Here is a 13,869-nt window from a genome sequence, read left to right on the forward strand (position 1 = left end):
CTTTTCCTGTTGCTTCCTCGGGGTGTGAACAGTCTTTAGACATAGTTTCAAGCTTTTATTCTGAAAAAATGACCGAGATTGATCAAATTTCGTCAGTGGATGGCCGATGTCCTTCCATTAGTTCATGCACGCAACACTGGTAGCTAGACATTTTCTTTCTCTCCAGTATTGAATAGTTTACAGTCCGGTTGAAATATTATCGGTTGTTTATGTTAAAAACAACCTGAGGATTGATTATTAAAAACGTTTGACATGTTTCTACGAACTTTACGGATACTATTGGAATTTTCGTCAAGCCTTGATGACCTGCCTAAGGCTGTGGAATACTGAACATAACGCGCCAAACAAATGGAGTTTTTTTTATATAAAAATAATCTTTTATCGAACAAAAAGGAACATTTATTGTGTAACTGGGAGTCTCGTGAGTGCAAACATCCGAAGATCATCAAAGGTAAGCGATTAATTGTATTGCTTTTCTGACTTTCGTGACCAATCTACATTGCTGCTAGGTGTTCTTAATGTTTTGTCTAGTGATCGATAAACTCACAAACGCTTGGATTGCTTTCGCTGTAAAGCATATTTTCAAAATCTGACAACAGGTGGATTAACAACAAGCTAAGCTGTGTTTTGCTATATTGCACTTGTGATTTCATGAATATAAATATTTTTAGCAAAACATTTTTTATTTGGCGCTCTGCAATTCAGTGGTTGTTGGTGAAAATGATCCCGCTAAAGGGATCCGTGCATCAAGAAGTAAAATAACAACCCACAAATCAACATATTTGGACATGTATTTTTTTTTACAGCATTAGCAGCCGGTTTCTGTTGTAATCCCATTGTAAACAAGGCCTGTTTCCTAGTCAGTGGGGATTTTCATAACTAAAGGTGGGAGACTGCAAACAACCATTTCAAACAGGATACAGGTATATAATTCTCCATACATCTTCATGTACATATTTACTTAATATTCATGTCAACTGTAAGAGTACTGTTAGTCAAGTGAGGTCCCGGTAGGGCAAAGTACATTAGCACAAAACGGAAAGAAGGTCACTCCTACAGCTTAGAGACATCTGGCAAAAAGGACATCCGTTTACGAAAAACGTTAGAAAAATCTATTCCTACATAAGCTGAATGATATAGATACAGTATCTCAAAACAGTGAGAAAGGGGGTGAGGAGGACGTATAGCGCCATGCACATACAACACAGTTCTTATGGGAATTTAAGACTTTCCGTCGTGTGCGGTCATCATCTACCCCCATTTCAAGGCATAACTCTGGTAATCAGAACAGGTCAAAGCTGCTAGCAATCGGTGCCACAACCTGGGACAGGGGTGGAGCGAGGGACTACACTGCTGGCGATTCATAGCTTTAATTTGGGCTTTAAGTATTAATAACACCAAAGTGTCAAAGAGAGCATGTTGATACATTTGGCAGTATGTACGGAATTAGAAAAAAGCGGAATATAAATAGAGCCGCGTTGAGGCTTTAAAAAACTAAAAAGCATGCATATGAAAAGCCTTCATGCTCCTTAGAGCCACTGGAACGTTCTTCAGCAGAGATCGGCATCTACATTCAGCCGCGGGACCATTTCCTGGGTGGATGGGCCGGAACATAATTACAAATCATTTGTAGACTGCAAATTGACCGCAGGAGGCCCAAACAGATATAATATGACTTAAACAATAATTTCAAACCTTGCTTATGTGATTGTATACAATCACATCTCTGTATTATCTGTAGGAATACTTGGTAACAAATTTCCAAAATTAAAATCACTTGGTTCTAATTAACTGGTGTTTTTACACTCTTTTGTTCCAAGCATAATAATTATTTATTTACTGGGGGGGGGGGCCAAATGAAACCACGTGGGTCAAATTTGGCACGTGGGCTGCCAGTTGGGGAACCCTGGTTTACAGCTTTTAAAATCAAACAATTCTCTCTAAACTCGTTTCATTCCAGTCTAAAAGATGACCGTATTACCCATCGTTGACCGACACTGTGGTTTTAAACACGTTCCTTGATCTATGGCCGATGTCTATCTTTTGGCCCAGACCGTGCTCTCAACACACTAGAAGCATTGTGATAGTCAACGTGAGCCAATAAACTAGTGGCCTAAGGGGGGTATGACTTGGCCACTACGGCGAGGGAACGTCACCTAGTCTATAGTCCCAGCCAATGAGTCTGTCAGTTGAATTACAGTGAAAAGTTTAACAGAACAATATACGTTTCTCAAAGCAGTTAACATCTTTCTGCATAAACAGAGCTAACTACATAGATAAAGGAGGATTGCCACAATACACTTGCACACAGAGTAGCAAGACAAGTGTTTTTCCACATATATAGTTTGATTGGGATGTTTGTGGCTTCTGATGTGGAGGTGCCAGTACGAGCAGATCCCAAAGAATACAGAGGGGTGACAGCATGGCTCTCTCAGTTTCACCAGGAAGAGGAAGTTGGCACAACAGCACCTTCTTCACTGAGTTTGTCCTCACTCACACACACACACACACACACACACACACACACACACACACACACACACACACACACACACACACACACACACACACACACACACACAATCAAATACTTCCTTCAACAAGCTCTCACACACACCAAGGGGACCGGTATTCTGGGAGGGGGTTATGGTGAAAACCCTGATGTTCCGCTTCGTAAGTGCAAAATCCCATGTTTCCCAGGTGATGGTGTTTGTTTTGCAGGTGTTCCCCCCAGACCTCTCCCGTGGGGTGTGTGGGGTGTCGGCAGGGAGAGTGATGAGGTGGGTGTCAGATGTGGCGGTTACGTTTGGTCACAACAGGGGTGGGGACGTCGGGGGCGGCCCTAGTCCGCTTCTTTCTGGCCCCTCCATCAGTAAAGTCGTTTCTCGTAACTGCAGAGAGAGAGAGGGCATCGTGAAAACACAATAATGATACCATCAATCAGTGATCAATGATAATCAACAATATAACGACCACACAAAACAATTCCTATTACCTGCCCTAAAACACACAGAACAATTCCTATTACCTGCCCTAAAACACACAGAACAATTCCTATTACCTGCCCTAAAACACACAGAACAATTCCTATTACCTGCCATAAAACACACAGAACAATTCCTATTACCTGCCCTAAAACACAGAACAATTCCTATTACCTGCCCTAAAACACAGAACAATTCCTATTACCTGCCCTAAAACACACAGAACAATTCCTATTACCTGCCCTAAAACACACAGAACAATTCCTATTACCTGCCCTAAAACACAGAACAATTCCTATTACCTGTCCTAAAACACAAAACAATTCCTATTACCTGCTCTAAAACAACTGGATAGAACTTATCAATTACCCTTTCCTACTATATCAGCTATCAATCTGTCTAAGCAATATCATACTGATTCAACTATAAAACAAAGGTTGACAAATCCCATTCAATCCCCCATCATCTTGCCAGTATATGTATTACAGGGGTATCTGCCCTATGGATAACTGGGGAAGGAGAGGAGGGAAGGAGGCTAGTGGACAGAGAGGGGAGACTAGCAAAGCTTCCCATAATTCATCCCCATTCAAAGATGAAATACGTAATGGCGAGCACCCCTCCTCCCACTAACAAGATAATAATCTGAAGGGGAACGTCACATCGCCATATTAGCCGTCATTATAGGCTAGCTGCCAGATTCAAACATCAAGATGGGAAGCACTTCTCTAAAGGTAAGATTTACATTTCCCACCTGGATCATTTAATCAAGAAGCAAACTTAGCCCTTCAATGTAGAAACAAGGGAAGAGTTGTTCTACATGCAAATGGCTATGTGGGGCCCTCTACTAGGCCACACCCTTCACTTCACAGGTCTATGTACTTACATGTAACAACAGAACATCTATGGTGAAAGACAGAGAGAGGAAGAGGACTGATGTTTGAGAAAGTCAACACTATCAGTCGTAGAAAAGTCATGGCTATCTGCTGCTACACACACACTTAAATTCCACTGTGTGTGTGTGTGTGTGGGAGACAGAGTCCAACGTACGAGTGAAGCCCATGGACTCCTCCTTCCACCTGAGCGGACGTGGTCCTCTTCTCAAACTTCAGCTCTCCAGAGTACATCATGGAGCTGTGGAAAAACACAATATCAGAGATCACTCAGTCACACACACACACACACACACACACACACACACACACACACACACACACACACACACACACACACACACACACACACACACACACACACACACACACACACACACACACTACTATCAGAGATCACACACTGGTCCCCTCTCCCTCACTCACAACTCACCGTAGAACAGAGAGACTCTTGGCGCCGATGTCCTGACAGCCGTGTTGGATGCCAGCGATCAGGTAGGGGATAAACTTGTGGATGGAGCCCTTGTCCTGGACAGAGCCGGACACACCCTGAGCCACCTTCACCTTGTCCCCTTCACTGTGGAATCAGCCAGTCGGAACACAGAGACGGGTTAGACAATGCTGATGGACAGCGTAATTCTCAAATGAGAGCACAGAGAGCAGCTTAAACCCAGGAAAGTTGGCATCATTTGTTTTGAGAAAATGACTTACATTTGTCATATATTGTATCACAATGTGAACTGTCTGAATTAAGGACAAACCAATAAATACATGTATATAATCAGACATAAATGATTCATTTCATTCGTCAGCGATTAACAGCAACAGTTGATGTGCAACAACTTGGTTAACCTGGTCTTCATTCCAACCCTCCTATGAGTTCTAGTGTCTGATCAAGAGTTAGTCTACGTCCCAAATGGCACCCTATTCCCTATGGCCCCAGGTCAGAAGTAGTGCACTATACAGGCCAGGGAATAGGGTGTGATGTCCTCCCTACCTGAAGTAGCGTTTCTGGCTGCTGGTGCTCTTCTCCATGGCGTCCAGAGAGCCCATGCCGCGGTACTTCTTCAGCCGCACGCCGTCCGAGAAGAAGTACTCCCCCGGAGCCTCCGTGGTCGCCGCTAGCAACGAGCCCATCATCACTGGGGAGGGGCGGAAGAGGTCATAACTCAAGGTCATTGGTTGGTAAGCATTTCTCCAACTAATTGTCGGTACAGCTAGTGTTTTGTTACATTGATTAGCTTCACATTAGCTTTAAATTAGCTTTGATTACCATCAATCAGCTTTGAATGAAATAGAGGAATAGACATGAGATCAACAGTGGATTAGAGGAATAGAAATGAGCTCAACAGTGGATTAGAGGAATAGACATGAGATCAACAGTGGATTAGAGGAATAGACATGAGATCAACAGTGGATTAGAGGAATAGACATGAGATCAACAGTGGATTAGAGGAATAGACATGAGATCAACAGTGGATTAGAGGAATAGACATGAGATCAACAGTGGTAAACAGAAAACTAGCGCAAAGACATCAAGATACTGTAAGACCTGGGCTGTTCAATTCTGTTCCTAAAGGGCTGAAAAACTTCTGGTTTCTGGTTCTACCTGGTAGTTAATTGCACTCACCTGGTGTCCCAGGTCTGAATTAGTCCCTGATTATAAGGAGGATGAAAACCAGAAGTGTTTTGGCCCTTCAGGACCGACATTGGACAGCCCTGATATAGTATTCTAGCCTATGAAATTAACCACATTGACCTACTGCATGCTACAAAAGGATGAATGAAGGATTAAGCCAATGAATTAATGAATGGGTGAGTAAGTGACAACAGAAGAGTGAATGATAATGAATGCATGACAATGAAAGAGAATGAATGACAATGAAAGAGTGAACGCATTCATTAATAAGTGAATGAAAGGTACCTGTGGATGCCCCAAGTGAGAGAGCCTTGACCACGTGGCCCACGGTCTGAATGCCGCCGTCTGCGATGACTGGCACACCGAAACGTCTAGCATACTCTGCCACCTTATACACCGAGGTGCCCTGAGGCCGCCCGCACGCCATCACTACGGGAGACGGAGACAGGAAATGCGTCACCTTACCATGGTAACATATCCTATGACCGGTGTAGTCAGGCGATGATCGGTTGGGCCCGATGGATGGATGGATTTTTTTTATGGAAGTAATATTATCAGAACGAGTTAAAAAATTTAATATGTCTAAGTTCTTCCAATAAGTATGTTTGTTTTGCGCTTGAAAAACGTTTGCCATCATTTGCTGAACGTAATGCTGTGGAGAAAGTCATCGCCATGGTAACAGAGCAGAGCCTTCATAAATCACCATGACGACAGAGACTAGCAACCAGCGTAGCATCTTGGTTGGTTACTCGCTGCTCTGATCCTTCTCCAGTTTTGCTGTGTAGCTTCAGTGGTTGACCTTACATTAGAACTGATCCAAAGCCAGCTGCTATGGGTAGAGAATCCTACACGTATTATCACATTTCTACTTAATATCACTACACTCATATATCATAACATTTAGTCGTAATACTACTATTCCAAATCGCACACTGCACTCAAGGTGTAGCATTCTGGGTTGGGTCAATTCCATTTCAACTCAGTCAATTCCGCAAGTGGGTTGAAATTTAAAACCAGCAACAATCCTCTCCTGCATTCAAATTTGAATTGATCCTGTAACGTTGATAGTACCAGGGGGTCACTACCTTCCTGGGTGATACAGATGGAGCCACAGCCCATGCCCACTCTCAGAGCGTCCACTCCTGCATCAATCAGGTTCTTGGCCTGGGCTGCCGTCACCACTACAAGAGACAGAACACAACATCATCAGAAGGCAGGACAAAAGGTTTAGTGTGTAAGTGTCTAAAGTCTTTCCCCCCAAGACTGGAATTGCCTCTCTCACCGTTCCCACCCACCACCTGCAGCTCGCTGTACTTCTGTTTGATGTAGTTGATCATGTTGACCTGATACACAGAGTTGCCTTGTGAGGAATCCTGCAGAAACAGAGAAAACAAGTCATGTCTGCACTGCAGTGCCACGGTCTACTGCCAATTAGAACTGAAACCCAGCCGTAACCCGACCGCAACCCCGAACCACCATGTCCACCTAAACTACATGAACAGGTCAACCCCGAACCACCATGTCCACCTAAACTGCATGAACAGGTCAACCCCTAACCACCATGTCCACCTAAACTGCATGAACAGGTCAACCCCTAACCACCATGTCCACCTAAACTGCATGAACAGGTCAACCCCTAACCACCACGTCCACCTGAACTACATGAACAGGTCAACCCCTAACCACCATGTCCACCATAACTACATGAACAGGTCAACCCCTAACCACCATGTCCACCTAAACTGCATGAACAGGTCAACCCCTAACCACCATGTCCACCTAAACTGCATGAACAGGTCAACCCCTAACCACCATGTCCACCTAAACTGCATGAACAGGTCAACCCCTAACCACCATGTCCACCTAAACTACATGCAGGTCAACCCCTAACCACCATGTCCACCTAAACTACATGAACAGGTCAACCCCTAACCACCATGTCCACCTAAACTACATGAACAGGTCAACCCCTAACCACCATGTCCACCTAAACTACATGAACAGGTCAACCCCTAACCACCATGTCCACCATAACTACATGAACAGGTCAACCCCTGACCACCATGTCCACCAAAACTACATGAACAGGTCAACCCCTAACCACCATGTCCACCTAAACTACATGAACAGGTCAACCCCTAACCACCATGTCCACCTAAACTACATGAACAGGTCAACCCCTAACCACCATGTCCACCTAAACTACATGAACAGGTCAACCCCTAACCACCATGTCCACCTAAACTACATGAACAGGTCAACCCCTAACCACCATGTCCACCTAAACTGCATGAACAGGTCAACCCCTAACCACCATGTCCACCTAAACTACATGAACAGGTCAACCCCTAACCACCATGTCCACCTAAACTACATGAACAGGTCAACCCCTAACCACCATGTCCACCTAAACTACATGAACAGGTCAACCCCTACCCACCATGTCCACCTAAACTACATGAACAGGTCAACCCCTAACCACCATGTCCACCTAAACTGCATGAACAGGTCAACCCCTAACCACCATGTCCACCTAAACTACATGAACAGGTCAACCCCTAACCACCATGTCCACCTAAACTACATGAACAGGTCAACCCCTAACCACCATGTCCACCTAAACTGCATGAACAGGTCAACCCCTAACCACCATGTCCACCTAAACTGCATGAACAGGTCAACCCCTAACCACCATGTCCACCTAAACTACATGAACAGGTCAACCCCTAACCACCATGTCCACCTAAACTGCATGAACAGGTCAACCCCTAACCACCATGTCCACCTAAACTACATGAACAGGTCAACCCCTAACCACCATGTCCACCTAAACTACATGCACAGGTCAACCCCTAACCACCATGTCCACCTAAACTGCATGAACAGGTCAACCCCTAACCACTATGTCCACCTAAACTACATGAACAAGTCAACCCCTAACCACCATGTCCACCTAAACTACATGAACAGGTCAACCCCTAACCACCATGTCCACCTAAACTGCATGAACAGGTCAACCCCTAACCACCATGTCCACCTAAACTACATGAACAGGTCAACCCCTAACCACTATGTCCACCTAAACTACATGAACAGGTCAACCCCTAACCACCATGTCCACCTAAACTACATGAACAGGTCAACCCCTAACCACCATGTCCACCTAAACTGCATGAACAGGTCAACCCCTAACCACCATGTCCACCTAAACTACATGAACAGGTCAACCCCTAACCACCATGTCCACCTAAACTACATGCAGGTCAACCCCTAACCACCATGTCCACCTAAACTACATGAACAGGTCAACCCCTAACCACCATGTCCACCTAAACTGCATGAACAGGTCAACCCCTAACCACCATGTCCACCTAAACTACATGAACAGGTCAACCCCTAACCACCATGTCCACCTAAACTACATGAACAGGTCAACCCCTAACCACCATGTCCACCTAAACTGCATGAACAGGTCAACCCCTAACCACCATGTCCACCTAAACTACATGAACAGGTCAACCCCTAACCACCATGTCCACCTAAACTACATGCAGGTCAACCCCTAACCACCATGTCCACCTAAACTACATGAACAGGTCAACCCCTAACCACCATGTCCACCTAAACTGCATGAACAGGTCAACCCCTAACCACCATGTCCACCTAAACTACATGAACAGGTCAACCCCTAACCACCATGTCCACCTAAACTACATGAACAGGTCAACCCCTAACCACCATGTCCACCATAACTACATGAACAGGTCAACCCCTGACCACCATGTCCACCAAAACTACATGAACAGGTCAACCCCTAACCACCATGTCCACCTAAACTACATGAACAGGTCAACCCCTAACCACCATGTCCACCTAAACTACATGAACAGGTCAACCCCTAACCACCATGTCCACCTAAACTACATGAACAGGTCAACCCCTAACCACCATGTCCACCTAAACTACATGAACAGGTCAACCCCTAACCACCATGTCCACCTAAACTGCATGAACAGGTCAACCCCTAACCACCATTTCCACCTAAACTACATGAACAGGTCAACCCCTAACCACCATGTCCACCTAAACTACATGAACAGGTCAACCCCTAACCACCATGTCCACCTAAACTACATGAACAGGTCAACCCCTAACCACCATGTCCACCTAAACTACATGAACAGGTCAACCCCTAACCACCATGTCCACCTAAACTGCATGAACAGGTCAACCCCTAACCACCATGTCCACCTAAACTACATGAACAGGTCAACCCCTAACCACCATGTCCACCTAAACTACATGAACAGGTCAACCCCTAACCACCATGTCCACCTAAACTGCATGAACAGGTCAACCCCTAACCACCATGTCCACCTAAACTGCATGAACAGGTCAACCCCTAACCACCATGTCCACCTAAACTACATGAACAGGTCAAATCCTAACCACCATGTCCACCTAAACTGCATGAACAGGTCAACCCCTAACCACCATGTCCACCTAAACTACATGAACAGGTCAACCCCTAACCACCATGTCCACTTAAACTACATGAACAGGTCAACCCCTAACCACCATGTCCACCTAAACTACATGAACAGGTCAACCCCTAACCACCATGTCCACCTAAACTACATGAACAGGTCAACCCCTAACCACCATGTCCACCTAAACTACATGAACAGGTCAACCCCTAACCACCATGTCCACCTAAACTACATGAACAGGTCAACCCCTAACCACCATGTCCACCTAAACTGCATGAACAGGTCAACCCCTAACCACCATGTCCACCTAAACTGCATGAACAGGTCAACCCCTAACCACCATGTCCACCTAAACTACATGAACAGGTCAACCCCTAACCACCATGTCCACCTAAACTACATGAACAGGTCAACCCCTAACCACCATGTCCACCTAAACTACATGAACAGGTCAACCCCTAACCACCATGTCCACCTAAACTACATGAACAGGTCAACCCCTAACCACCACGTCCACCTAAACTGCATGAACAGGTCAACCCCTAACCACCACGTCCACCTAAACTGCATGAACAGGTCAACCCCTAACCACCATGTCCACCTAAACTACATGAACAGGTCAACCCCTAACCACCATGTCCACCTAAACTACATGAACAGGTCAACCCCTAACCACCATGTCCACCTAAACTGCATGAACAGGTCAACCCCTAACCACCACGTCCACCTAAACTGCATGAACAGGTCAACCCCTAACCACCATGTCCACCTAAACTACATGAACAGGTCAACCCCTAACCACCATGTCCACCAAAACTGCATGAACAGGTCAACCCCTAACCACCATGTCCACCTAAACTGCATGAACAGGTCAACCCCTAACCACCATGTCCACCTAAACTGCATGAACAGGTCAACCCCTAACCACCATGTCCACCTAAACTACATGAACAGGTCAACCCCTAACCACCATGTCCACCTAAACTGCATGCAGGTCAACCCCTAACCACCACGTCCACCTAAACTACATGAACAGGTCAACCCCTAACCACCATGTCCACCTAAACTGCATGCAGGTCAACCCCTAACCACCATGTTCACCTAAACTACATGAACAGGTCAACCCCTAACCACCATGTCCACCAAAACTACATGAACAGGTCAACCCCTAACCACCATGTCCACCTAAACTACATGAACAGGTCAACCCCTAACCACCATGTCCACCTAAACTACATGAACAGGTCAACCCCTAACCACCATGTCCACCTAAACTACATGAACAGGTCAACCCCTAACCACCATGTCCACCTAAACTGCATGAACAGGTCAACCCCTAACCACCATGTCCACCTAAACTACATGAACAGGTCAACCCCCTAACCACCATGTCCACCTAAACTACATGAACAGGTCAACCCCTAACCACCATGTCCACCTAAACTACATGAACAGGTCAACCCCTAACCACCATGTCCACCTAAACTGCATGAACAGGTCAACCCCTAACCACCATGTCCACCTAAACTGCATGAACAGGTCAACCCCCTAACCACCATGTCCACCTAAACTACATGAACAGGTCAACCCCTAACCACCATGTCCACCTAAACTGCATGAACAGGTCAACCCCTAACCACCATGTCCACCTAAACTACATGAACAGGTCAACCCCTAACCACCATGTCCACCTTAAACTACATGAACAGGTCAACCCCTAACCACCATGTCCACCTAAACTACATGAACAGGTCAACCCCTAACCACCATGTCCACCTAAACTACATGAACAGGTCAACCCCTAACCACCATGTCCACCTAAACTACATGAACAGGTCAACCCCTAACCACCATGTCCACCTAAACTACATGAACAGGTCAACCCCTAACCACCATGTCCACCTAAACTGCATGAACAGGTCAACCCCTAACCACCATGTCCACCTAAACTGCATGAACAGGTCAACCCCTAACCACCATGTCCACCTAAACTACATGAACAGGTCAACCCCTAACCACCATGTCCACCTAAACTACATGAACAGGTCAACCCCTAACCACCATGTCCCCTAACTACATGAACAGGTCAACCCCTAACCACCACGTCCACCTAAACTACATGAACAGGTCAACCCCTAACCACCACGTCCACCTAAACTGCATGAACAGGTCAACCCCTAACCACCACGTCCACCTAAACTGCATGAACAGGTCAACCCCTAACCACCATGTCCACCTAAACTACATGAACAGGTAAACCCCTAACCACCATGTCCACCTAAACTACATGAACAGGTCAACCCCTAACCACCATGTCCACCTAAACTACATGAACAGGTCAACCCCTAACCACCACGTCCACCTAAACTGCATGAACAGGTCAACCCCTAACCACCACGTCCACCTAAACTGCATGAACAGGTCAACCCCTAACCACCATGTCCACCTAAACTACATGAACAGGTCAACCCCTAACCACATGTCCACCTAAACTACATGAACAGGTCAACCCCTAACCACCATGTCCACCAAAACTGCATGAACAGGTCAACCCCTAACCACCATGTCCACCTAAACTGCATGAACAGGTCAACCCCTAACCACCATGTCCACCTAAACTGCATGAACAGGTCAACCCCTAACCACCATGTCCACCTAAACTACATGAACAGGTCAACCCCTAACCACCATGTCCACCTAAACTGCATGAACAGGTCAACCCCTAACCACCATGTCCACCTAAACTACATGAACAGGTCAACCCCTAACCACCATGTCCACCTAAACTACATGAACAGGTCAACCCCTAACCACCATGTCCACCTAAACTGCATGCAGGTCAACCCCTAACCACCACGTCCACCTAAACTACATGAACAGGTCAACCCCTAACCACCATGTCCACCTAAAACTGCATGACAGGTCAACCCCTAACCACCATGTTCACCTAAACTACATGAACAGGTCAACCCCTAACCACCATGTCCACCAAACTACATGAACAGGTCAACCCCTAACCACTATGTCCACCTAAACTGCTATGAACAGGTCAACCCCTAACCACCATGTCCACCTAAACTACATGAACAGGTCAACCCCTAACCACCACGTCCACCTAACTGCATGAACAGGTCAACCCCTAACCACCATGTCCACCTAAACTACATGAACAGGTCAACCCCTAACCACCATGTCCACCTAAACTGCATGCAGGTCAACCCCTAACCACCATGTCCACCTAAACGACATGAACAGGTCAACCCCTAACCACCATGTCCACCTAAACTGCATGAACAGGTCAACCCCTAACCACCATGTCCACCTAAACGACATGAACAGGTCAACCCCTAACCACCATGTCCACCTAAACTGCATGAACAGGTCAACCCCTAACCACTATGTCCACCTAAACTGCATGAACAGGTCAACCCCTAACCACCATGTCCACCTAAACTACATGAACAGGTCAACCCCTAACCACCACGTCCACCTAAACTGCATGAACAGGTCAACCCCTAACCACCATGTCCACCTAAACTACATGAACAGGTCAACCCCTAACCACCATGTCCACCTAAACTGCATGCAGGTCAACCCCTAACCACCATGTCCACCTAAACGACATGAACAGGTCAACCCCTAACCACCATGTCCACCTAAACTGCATGAACAGGTCAACCCCTAACCACCATGTCCACCTAAACAGGTCAACCCCTAACCACCATGTCCACCTAAACTGCATGAACAGGTCAACCCCTAACCACCATGTCCAACAAAACTACATGAATAGGTCAACCCCTAACCACCATGTCCACCTAAACTGCATGAACAGGTCAACCCCTAACCACCATGTCCACCTAAACTGC

At 46.1% G+C, this 13,869-nt stretch overlaps 1 protein-coding gene across 1 annotated transcript; it reads right to left on the reverse strand.

Annotated features, from left to right (window-relative positions):
- Window positions 1–777: 777 nt before the first annotated feature.
- LOC120050095 (inosine-5'-monophosphate dehydrogenase 1b-like) lies at window positions 778–6,907 on the reverse strand. The gene is made up of 7 exons (XM_038996737.1): window positions 6,796–6,907; window positions 6,599–6,694; window positions 5,799–5,942; window positions 4,872–5,016; window positions 4,308–4,451; window positions 4,032–4,115; window positions 778–2,891 (listed from the first exon to the last, which is right to left on the reverse strand). Exons 1-7 carry the CDS (start codon window positions 6,848–6,850, stop codon window positions 2,870–2,872), a joined length of 690 nt encoding a protein of 229 aa, XP_038852665.1. The 5' UTR covers window positions 6,851–6,907; the 3' UTR covers window positions 778–2,869.
- Window positions 6,908–13,869: the final 6,962 nt, after the last annotated feature.

The sequence above is a fragment of the Salvelinus namaycush genome, chromosome 6 (genome assembly GCF_016432855.1).
Source record: "Salvelinus namaycush isolate Seneca chromosome 6, SaNama_1.0, whole genome shotgun sequence".
Classification (NCBI taxonomy): domain Eukaryota; kingdom Metazoa; phylum Chordata; class Actinopteri; order Salmoniformes; family Salmonidae; genus Salvelinus; species Salvelinus namaycush.

Excerpts from the sequence above, each read along its gene's own strand:
- LOC120050095 (XM_038996737.1), bottom strand. The coding sequence starts at position 6,850 with ATGATCAACTACATCAAACAGAAGTACAGCGAGCTGCAGGTGGTGGGT. Across the intron at positions 4,116-4,307 it reads AAGAGTCTCTCTGTTCTACG|CTCCATGATGTACTCTGGAG; the intron begins GTGAGTTGTGAG and ends GTTTTTCCACAG. Across the intron at positions 2,892-4,031 it reads GGAGTCCATGGGCTTCACTC|TTACGAGAAACGACTTTACT; the intron begins GTACGTTGGACT and ends CTCTCTCTGCAG.